The sequence below is a fragment of the Elephas maximus genome, chromosome 1 (genome assembly GCF_024166365.1).
Source record: "Elephas maximus indicus isolate mEleMax1 chromosome 1, mEleMax1 primary haplotype, whole genome shotgun sequence".
Classification (NCBI taxonomy): domain Eukaryota; kingdom Metazoa; phylum Chordata; class Mammalia; order Proboscidea; family Elephantidae; genus Elephas; species Elephas maximus.
Window position 1 is genome coordinate 203,487,266 of NC_064819.1, and position 11,139 is coordinate 203,498,404.

At 40.0% G+C, this 11,139-nt stretch overlaps 1 protein-coding gene across 1 annotated transcript in view; it reads right to left on the reverse strand.

The window, feature by feature from the left end:
- The window catches only part of SLC2A12 (solute carrier family 2 member 12), a 79,184-nt gene extending 68,397 nt beyond the window's left edge, over positions 1–10,787 (reverse strand). The window contains 1 exon segment of the mRNA XM_049901517.1: positions 10,528–10,787. Within this exon segment, the coding sequence (XP_049757474.1) occupies positions 10,528–10,654 (127 nt within the window). The 5' untranslated portion in view covers positions 10,655–10,787.
- Positions 10,788–11,139: the final 352 nt, after the last annotated feature.

Below are 11,139 nucleotides of genomic sequence, written 5' to 3' on the forward strand. Positions count from 1 at the left end.
GGCCTTTCCCACGCCTCCCCTACACTCCAACCCTCTCTTTATCACACAATGAAGTTGAAACTAATAGAAAAACTGTCCTCTCCCAACCCGTATTCTTACTAAGCTTTTCTAGGAAACAAAAAAGAAAAAAAAAGTAGTTTTTTTTTTTTTATTTTCCTTTTCCCAATTCTAGGTCTGATTTAGAAGTATAGTTATAAGTTGCTTAATGTCCATGATATGCTCTGTGAAACAGGACGTTATGTGGTTTGGACATTGTGTGAACATCATAGTATATACAGGCAGTCCCCAGTTACAAATGTCCAACTTTTGTACAATCAGTAGTTACAAACCAATCCCCATAAATAAAAATTCGAGGTATATACAATGGTTCATAATAACAAACAGGCACTACTTTGCCATGTGCATCAAAACATTATTATTATTATTACTGTATTATTGTTGTTGCTGTATTTTTACTGTATTACTCAGATCAGGATTTCTGGACTCTATTGCAAACTTAATGGAATCATGGACGTACACGTGGTCAGATTTTACCCGAATGGGCTTTATATGGCACAGGACTGTACTTTCATAGACGATACTTTCCTGAAACTAATGTTCTTCAAATTCTATTGGCTGGATAGCATAGAGGAGGAAATAGTTTGAATTTGCATATTAATACTTCGCAGGGTTTTGCTTTATCCCTGTTGTTCACTATCATTGTTCTGTCCAATTGCATGTATAACTTTCATTCTTTTCTTTTTTTCTTTCCTTTCTTCTTGCCTGCAATTCAAAAATTTCACCAGGATAAGTCTGGGTGCTTGTTTCTTCTAAATTTTTCTACTCCTAGCTAAGTCCTTTTTCTACTCAGAAAAAGTTTTCTTCTAGTATTTTTTATATTATTTTTTGTTCTACTTGCTTAGGAATAATTACTTATATGCTAGTTAAATATATATTCATATGTATTCATTTTCTCTCTGATTTCTATCTTCTTGTCCTTTTATCAGCATCCTAGAAGGGCTTCTTGTATTTATCCTTCACAACACAGATTTCAGACAGTAATTCTGCTCTTGCAGTTTTAGTCTCTTCACACTCCATACATGTCCAAGATAGGTCTATTTGTGTCATTTCTCAGCAAGCTCCATCTTCATCTCTGTTTACTCTTATCATCCAATGTTGTCCTATAACTCTTTCCTAAGAGTTCATTTAAAAAAAATTATATTGAGATAAAAAATCAGATGGAGTAAAGGGCTTGATAAATGTTAGCTGTTAATTTCTTAGCCTCAGTTTCCTTATCTGTGAACTGGGAATAATATTACCTCATTGGGCTACTTTAACGATAAGAAGGCATAATAGTGATAGAAGCCCTTGGCCCACAGTAATCATTCAACAATGGTTTGTTTAACCTGAATCTATGAGGTAAAATCTCTAGAAATCTGAGGTGAAGCTTTGAAACAGGCTCTCCTACTAATAACAAAACAAAACAAAAAAGAAACCAGTTGCTGTGGGGCCAATTCCAACTCCTAGCGACTGTATAGGACAGAGTAGAACTGCCCCACAGAGTTTACTAATAACAAAGGAAATAATAAAATGGTATTTTGTTTCCCCATAAAAATTGTGCCTTTTCATGAATTCCCAAATTCCTTTGTTTTCAAAATTGACAGTACTTAATTAAATGGGCTTGCATCATGAAAAATTTTTACTGTGATTTTGCCTTGGGGTTTCTACGGTTTAGTTTCCCGATGGAAATGAAACACTGGATTAGTTTGGTGAAGCTCTCTCACTGTACAAGTTGATTCTAATTACTTGCTTTTTTCTGTTCTTAAAAAGCCTTGTCCATCTGAAGCTGAGACCCCATTTCAGGCAGGCTTTTTCTAAATTAGCATTGTACAGAGCTCCTAACTCTGACCAGACATAAAGTGAAGAGACACGTGCAGGCAGGGGCAGGACATTATGGATAAAATAATATGGACGTAGAGGAGCCCTGGTGGCACCGATGGTCAAGTGCTTGACTGCTAAGCCAAAGGTTACACAGTGGCTCTAGTGGAAAAAGATCTGGTGATCTGCTCCCATAAAGATTACAGCCTAGAAAACTCTCAGGGCAGTGCTACTCTGTCACACTGGGTTGCTATGAGTTGGAATCAACTTGAAGGCACCCAATAACAACAGCCCAGAGTCCAAGGATGCTGCGCAGACATGAATCATGAGAGCTTCTGAGAAACCATTGAATCCAAGAGCAGTAAAGTTTAAGTTTAAAGTTAAATTACATTTGATTTACTTAAGGAAAAAGAAATACTCCTGTAAGTCAAACAAATTACTACATTTTTCTCCCTGATATTTTGGCAGAACAGTATAAAATGAGTCATTGTTCAAAAATCATGAAAACTCCTAAAATTAGAACGATGTAAATTATTTAGTTTTATTACTCCTACCTAAATTGAACAGAAAAATTGATACTTTGTTGAGGCACAGCCATTTAGCAAATACATAAATGCATGTGCTATGACATAGGAAAAAAGGATGTCAATGAGCAAAACAAAATAAAATAAGGCAACAAAAAAAATCTATATGCATTTAGTATTGTAGGGTCACTACGAGTTGGAATCGACTCAAAGGCACTGAGTTTTTGAGTTATGAAGGTAATATATTTGACTGGATATTTCAACTGGGGAGTATTTGGGGGGATTTCAGACCCTGTACCTTTAACTGAGATGGAGTACTTTTTGAGGGAAGATAGGATGAGAATTTGAACTCATTTGGTGTTTGGCCAAAGAGCCCCCTGGGAAGGTGATTGCAACTTTTCTCCTTTCTCACCCCATAACTTGGTGTTTTGCAAACGGCTTTTATTGTGTCATTTTGTCCAATAAGATCCTTCTGGAGAAGACTGTTCCTGAGAAAAAAATTGAACTAGCGAGCTCTGACTCCACTCTATTTAAAAATCTTATAAAACCAGTGCTTGCTCACCTCGCTGAGTAAATAGCAGCTTCAACTCTTAGAAGCCAAAGATAACTGTGCACTAATGGTGAGGAAGCGAAAGGGGAGGTTTGGAGCTCTCAGAATTTTTTTTTAATTATGAACCTAAATAGTACTTGGGTTTCTCCTAATTAGAAACTGGTATCTATGAAGCCATGATTCAAGAACCAGTGAATGAAAAATAAAATCCCACATATTCACACCAACTAAAAATTACCTTTTAAAACTGACTGATTCATCTTTTATGTGCACATGGAAATTTGAGCTTCCTTGGGCTGCTGTATGGTGGAGGCATTGTGTTGTGACTTCTTGTTTCCACCAGCTAGGGTATGACCCCCCCCCAAAAAAACCCAAACCAGCTGCCATGGAGTTGATTCCAAGTCTTGACGAATCCATGCGTGTTAGAGTAGAACTGTGCTCCATAGGGTTTCCAGTGGCTGCTTTTTTGGAAGTAGATCACCAGTCCTTTCTTCCAACACTCCAAGTGCATTAACCATTGGTCCACCCTGGGATTCTAGTGTAAGACCCAGACCACAGAAAACTACCCCCTAGAGAGTGCACAAGGGATTTCTCTTGTGGGCTCAGGTTCAGTTGATCAGCTACCACCAGCCATGTGCCTGGGATAATAGCTGCTTAGCTCTTCCCTAGATCTGAAAGGGAGAAGCCTGATATTAAAAATATTTAACAATCAGGACAAGGGCACCAACTAATCAGAATAAGCATTGGCTGTAAAAACCTATTCAGGCACGCTGGTGTGTGCCAGCTACTGTCAGCCCTGCTAGGTAGCCCCCACTACTGTGGCTGCTCCTTGGGTTGGCTGTATCCATGTCTGCCAGGCACTTCCCTGGCAGGCCCCTACCAATGCACATCTCCTGCAGTGGAGGTGGCTGGAAGGTGCTGGCAAGTGAAGAACACCTCTCTGTCCCCTCTGGATGTGGTGTCCTTACAGAGAAATGAGAGGACTGCTATGTGAGCCAAACACCACCTAGAGTTTGCAGTGAAACAGCTCCCATTGTGTTTATTTAGAGCCTTCTCTCTCCTGTGGAGACCCCAGAGGGGTCATTTGCCCAGATCTCACAGTCATGAAAAGCCTCAAATTAAAACTTTTGATGTGATTTCCAAATGAGGTTACATATACAGTCACAGGGATACGCTGAATGGACCGAAAGAGGAGATGTTAACCTTTAAACTCAGTCTCATTACCAGACACAACCGCTTATACTGGACTCACATTGACCCTGTAGAATGGAGTAGAACTGCCCCATAGCATTTCCAAGGCTGTAATCTTTACGGACGCCCACTGCCACATCTTTCTCTCTCAGAGCGGCTGGTATGTTCAAACCACCGACCTTTCGGTTAGCAGCCAAGCACTTTAACCACTGTGCCACCAGAGCACCTATCAACAGCCTACAGGCCCTCAAAAATTAACATGTCTATAAATTCTATCATTTCCTTGGGAATATCATATTATGTACATTTTTTTGTTGTTAGTATCAGCCATTAATTTTTTTAAATACACGTATTTTTAAAAGCAATATTTTTTTGGCATAGATTTTGGCATTTCTTTACTTTTTAACATACAGAAAGCCTGGAAAAATGGAAATGGTTCAGCATCTTATAAACTCTGAGAGGTTCTGGAGCCAGGCCTGGGTTTACCCGAGTAGGGTAGCCTATAGTTAGAATCCCTCCTCTCACAACCAAAATTATCCAGTCAACTTGTCAGCCAGACTTTCTCTTCCCCAGAGGTGAGTTTGTTCCCAAAAGTCTTCTCACTCTCTCCTACATGTAGACTTCACTTAGGCTGCCTGAGCAACCCCAAGAAAGCCAAACCTGACTGGATTCCAGAGGTTGTGTTTTAGGCTAAACCTGGAGCCCAAGATTCAGTAGGGGCACAGTAAATATGCCACTGATCTCAGAATCATGGCCTGGTTGAGAGAGTAGTGACAGGACCTGTGGTTTGCTAAATGCCATCCTGTTCCATGGAACCCACTCAGGGCTACAACAAATGGGAGGGAGGGAGCCAGGCTGAAGCCCCCTCTTCTCTCCATCTCTCCTCTTTCAATTAGAGCAGCATCACAGTTACCTGTCTTACATACTAACCATCTACTCAGCTACCATCTGTGAAAGGGAGTTCGCAGCTTTAAAAGTGTTTGAGAACAATTATTTTAGGGTATTGATCTGATTAGCGCAAGTGCGTACTTCTTAAATCCCAGGACCATGGCATCTTGGATGTAGAAGCGTCTTCAGAGAGGAAGTAGGAGTCCCTGCACAGTTAAGTGCTTTTGACTACTAACCAAAAAGTTGAAGATTCAACCACCCTGAAGCACCTTGGAAGAAAGGTCTGTCAATCTAGGTTCAAAAACTCGGCCACTGAAAACTCTATGGAGCATAATTCTACTCTGAGACACACAGAGTTGCCGTGAATCAGAGTTGACGCAAGGGCAACTAACTGGGTTTTTGTTTATTTCAGAGGTGACGTAGTGCAAGCCTTTACTGGGTCAGTGAGTCCAGTTCTCAACATTGTGGGTTCCAGTACATTTGTTTGGCAACTGGGTCTGCAGTGCTCAGAACCTACACTCATACAATAAGTATTGTTCTTGATTTTGGACTTGTGGGCAGAACAGAGAGGAAAAGCAGTGCTGGAAAAACCCTCTGCCTAGCCAATTCTTTACATCATGAAGTAAGAAAAGCCTGGGAGATCCAGGTCCTGAAGATGAAGGAGTGGGTAGTGGGCCTCCTAGGCCAGAGGTCCGTTCTAAACCAGTTGCTGCATGAACTTAGGCAACCACCCATCTGGCCTCATGCTCCCCTTGAGTGGAATGCTCCAGAAGTCTATGTTTTCTCACCTCACCTGTATCTGTTGTCAGCTCTGGGCACCAGCATTTCAAATTGAGCTCAGGCCTACCTGACAAGGCCAATTATAATGTCCTTGACAATTTAAAATTTTATTGAAAATGTACCCATTCTGAGTCATAGATTCTTGAAAAAGAGTTTAACTCTTTAGTTACTATTGGTTTAACAGTATGTTGTTGTTGTTAGGTACTGTCAAGTCAGTTCTGACTCATAGAGACCCTATGTACAGCCACTGCCTGGCCCTGCACTATCCTCACAATCCTTGCTATGTTTGAGCCCATTGTTACAGCTGCTGTGTCAACCCATCTTGTTGAGGGTCTTTTCCTCTCTTTCACTGATCCTCCACCTTAACAAGCATGATGTTTTTCTCTAGGGACTGGTCTCTCCTGATAACATGTCCAAAGTACGTAAGGCGAAGCCTCACCATTCTTGCTTCTAAGGAGCATTCTATCTGTACCTCTTCCAAGACAAATTTGTTTGTTCTTTTGGCAGTCCATGATACATTCAATATTCTTCGCCAACACCATAATTCAAAGGCGTTAATTCTTCTTTGTTCTTCCTTATTCATTGCACAGCTTTCACATGCACATGAGGCAGCTGAAAATACCATGATTTTGGTCAGGCACACCTTAGGCCTCCAAGTGACATTTTTGCTTTTTAATAATTTCAAGAGCTCTTTTGCAGCAGATTGGCCCATGGCAATACATCATTTGATTTCTTGACTGCTTTCATGGGCATTGATTGTGGATCCAAGTAGCCACTTTTTATGCCTCTGGACCTCCTGGGCAGCACATAATACACTTAGTGTCAAGGTGGCTCCCTTTTGAAATACACGAAGCTCAGAGACCAGGGCCTCATTGTTGTGTAGGTTGAGAATTCTACTAAGTGATGCTTCCTGGATGTGTCAGTTCTGTAAGCTTTTGTCTGTTTTTCCCTTTATTTCCTTTATTTCTGTGAGATAAGGCTAGTAAGCATAATTATAGCTTTCTTGCGCGATAGGAAGCTCTGATGGGTTTGTTTTGGTTTTTCTGTGTCATATAACCTACGGGAAAGGCACTCACAATAAATTCTCTATTTAGTTTTTATTGGTATATTGTCATTGCACAGATTGGTGGCACCAGAGTGCCACTCGCTTTATTGGTGGCTTGTATTACCAGATCATATTTCTTAAAATTCGTATTAAAAAAAAAAAAACCCAAAATCCTTATTACCAACCAAAATTTTAAACACACTGAATTAGTAAGCATGCATTCTAATACTGAAAACAGATGCCATCAAAATATTAAGAAAAATAAATTAAAAACTGGTAATGGAAGGGTTTAATTTCATTAGCTTCTAGTCATTAGAACAAAGCATTCTTTTCAGTTTAAGAGGGGTGGCCGAGGAAGACCTGCCAAAATTTTTCATTGTGCCCAGTAGCATTAAGGGAGATTCAATGGCAGAGCTTAAGATTTTTTTCTGTTTTGTTTTATTTTTCAGTATCCTAAATGATTTAATTACCTTGTCCTGGGTTGCATCATTCACTCCTTTTCATGCTTTACTTTTTACATCTAGGATATTGCCTTAGGGTATTCATTTGCTTCGCCTCATGCACACGCTAAAAGCTGGACAACAAATAAGGAAGCCCAGAGAAGAATTGATGCCTTTGAATTAAGGTGTTGGCGAAGAATATTGAATATACCACGGACTGTCAGAGTAACCAACAAATCTGTCTTAGAAGAAGTACAACCAAAATGCTCCTCATAGGTGAGGATGGTGAGACTTCATCTCATGTACTTTGGGCATGTTATCAGGAGGGACCAGTTCCTGGAGAAGGACATCATGCTTGGTAAAGTAGAGGGTCAGTGAAAAAGAGGAAGACCCTCAACGAGATGGATTGACACAGTGGCTGCAACAATGGGCTCAAATATAGCAATGATTGCGAGGATGGCGCAGAGCTGGGGAGTGTTTCGTTCTGTTGTACATAGGGTCGCTATGAGTCGGAACAATTCATTTGCTACTTTCAAATGCAGGGATATTATAATAATTATTAATCATATTTTAAATGTCGTGAGTTTCAAAGATGTAAGAAATTATAGAAGTTTTAAATATAAAGAAGTTGAAAGGAGTATTTGACAAATTTTTTTTTCATTAAACCTCAACATCTTAGTAAAGCAGACTAAAATATAATCCTACTATTAATGAGAGGCTAAATAACTTGTTGAAGCCATATAGTCATTTTATATCTATCTATCTACCATCTATCTATCTATCTACCTGTCTGTCTGTCTATCTATCTATCTATCCATTGGAGCCCTGGTGGCACAGTAATTAAGAGCTATGGCTGCTAACCAAAAGGTCAGCAGTTCGAATCCACCAGCCGCTCCTTGGAAACCCTATGGGGCAGTTCTACTCTGTCCTATAAGGTCGCTATGAGTTGAAATCAACTCGGCAGCAATGGGTTTTTTTGTTGTTGTTATATATCCATTATATATATATATCCTATATATATACACATATATTCGATATGCCATATTTTTACACAAATAACATGCGCCTTCTACATTTGTTTGCCAATCACTCCCCCCATGAGATGTTTTAGTAAGCGCACTATGCTAATTTTTTTTTTACAGCAACATGTAAAAAAACATTGGCATAGCAGTGTTTATGAAAATACCTCATGGAGGGAGGGAGCAGTTGGCAAACAAATGTAGAAGGCATGCGTTATTTGGGTGTGTGTGTATATATTTATATATATATATATATGTATATATAACCAGAAAAACAAACAACCCCTCTGCTGTCAAGTCAATTCTGACTCATAGTGACCCTAAAGGACAGAGTAGGACTGCCCCATAAGGTTTCTAAGGAGCAGCACATATATATATATACACACACACACACACACAAAATTGCCCTTGTACCAAAGAATGCTTAAGACAATTTTGTAAAATTTACTAAAGAAATAATAAAAGTTTGCATTCATTTAAATATAAACTCTATATAGCACAAATCAAAGCTATAGTTATTTGAGATTTTAAGGAAACATTCAGACTTCCTCTTCTACAGAATAAAAATTCATTTAAAATTAAATTTGAAGGATTAGTTATGGTGTTTATTCATCTGTTATTGCTCTGTATGAACATAAACAATCACCCTTTAAGTTGAATTTTGTGCATGTATTTTTTTTTTATTCAACTTTTGGAAACAAATTATATGTTCTCTTTCTTTAGGATAACTGTGAACTTGTATAATATAAGCTATTAAGAGTATTCTGTGCTTTTAAAATCATATCAGAATTAAATAGTCAATTTTTAATTGTTACCACAAAGGCCACTCCTGGACAAAGTTTCCTTGCACCTTCTTTGTGACATAACTAACCCGACTTAGTTAACCCTTTGGTTGACATTACCACCTCAGCTTACTCTGCACTCGACATTGCACCTCAGTCTCTCAGGAATTCAGAGAAAAGAACTTTGCAACTCTTTCCCTTTATTCCAAAATACATGTTCCCTTGCCTGCTGGTAGGGAACTTACGAGCCAGAGAGCAAGTAAACACACTGGGAGAAAAGGACGCCCTTGCTTAGGAGAGGGCTAGGCCATATTGAAAGATGACCGCAAATATTCATTCTTGACTAGAAGTGGGAAAGCAGGAGAAGACAGAGCAAGAAGCAGGACACAGAAAAATGACCGACGGCTTCTCAACTCCTAAGTAGGAGCTGCTTCATGCCTCTGTGTGACGGGTCATGGATCCGTTTCCAAAATCCAACAAACCCACAATGCAAACGTAAGTATGTATATCTACTCCAAGGTGAAAGGTAAATGCCTTTTGTAATATTTAAGTTATTCATGAAATTCCAATATGTAGCTTGGGAATGTATTATATGATCAGATGGAGAAGGGCTGGAAGTAGGAAAGACAGAATTATGTGTAGTTGATTTCATTTAATATTAAAATTAGCTTTTATTCCTTTGAGAACAAATGAAATGCGTTGGAAGAGGCAGCCAAAAGCGCGCAGTGTGTTTGTGGGAACTGTAAATGTGGAATTGAAGAAAAGCATTTGCTTTAGCAAAGATAACTGAAAAGAATTAAAACTTTCCCCGATTTCACTTCTGCAAGGAAAAAGTATCAAACAAACCTCAGTTCAAAAGGCCAGTGTTAAGTAAAAAGCAGGAGGAAGTGAAGCAGAGATTCCAGGCTCTGAATGAGCTCAGACCCATCTCAAACAGATGCTAGGAGTTTAAAAAGAAAGTTGTGATCATTGATTACCCTCTAAAGAATGATTACATAACTAATAATTTTATGTAGCTTCTGTAAATTTCTGATTTAAAAAATGGTGGTTATAATGTCTACTTGTTACTGTGTGCCAGTACACGAAAATCTGTGTGTATGTGTGTGTTTGCACACAGGACAATCTTGCCGGCCAACCTTTCCAAAAGGAAAAAAGATGAATACACTATATTATGTAAACACAATCGAGAGGACCTGTCGTACCAGTAGTGGGTGTGTAACTCACAGTTTCTTAAGACATAAGGTCAAAACAAGGCTTTATCAATCATAGCTACTACATTCAGCTCTTTTTCACTCCCCGTCCCACCAGGTCCAATCCCCCTTCCTCCACGTCTCTAACACACACACACAGACGCACACGCACACTCGCACGCACGCGCACACACGTGAGACTCGAGCGGAGAGTGCCGCTTGCGCCTCTAGCCGTCCCCGAGCCCCGCACTCTCACTTTACCTCTCGCCGCAGCCGGGGGAGGATGCCCGCCGCTGCCGGCCCCGCTGCTGCCATCAGTCTCCGTGGCTCTGCCATTCTGGTTCAGCAAACTGGGGCCCTCGGTGTTTTCAACAGGTACCAGGGCCATGGTCCCCTCGGCACCAGTCCACTCCGACTTGCCCCACTGACAGTAGTCACGTTCTCCATGGTAGCATGTTAAAGAAAAGTGGAGAAAAAAAAAAAAAGTCGGGCGGGCAATGTGATTTGTGACCAACTTTGTTTCTATTTCAGAAGGCTTTGCCCTTTTCGGTGACAGAGGCTGTTGCTATTCCAAGCAGCCTATCACAGGCAGTGGGAGGGCCATGTCTCTGAAGGGTTGTTTTTGCCTTTAGATACAGAGCTGGAAACGAGGGGTTAAAAGACTTGGGAAAAAGAACTCAGACACAGCATTTGGCCAGTAGCTAGGAGCAGCTCTTGTAGGCCTGCACCTTTGAAAAGAGGCAGAGAAAAAACAGGCAGAATTCAATGCAAGCTGAGAGGGAGGGCCCAAATACTTACCGATGGTATCAGTTAATCTTGCTGAAAGAGGAACAATTTATAAAAGACATGCCAGAAGGAAAAGGGTGTCAATTT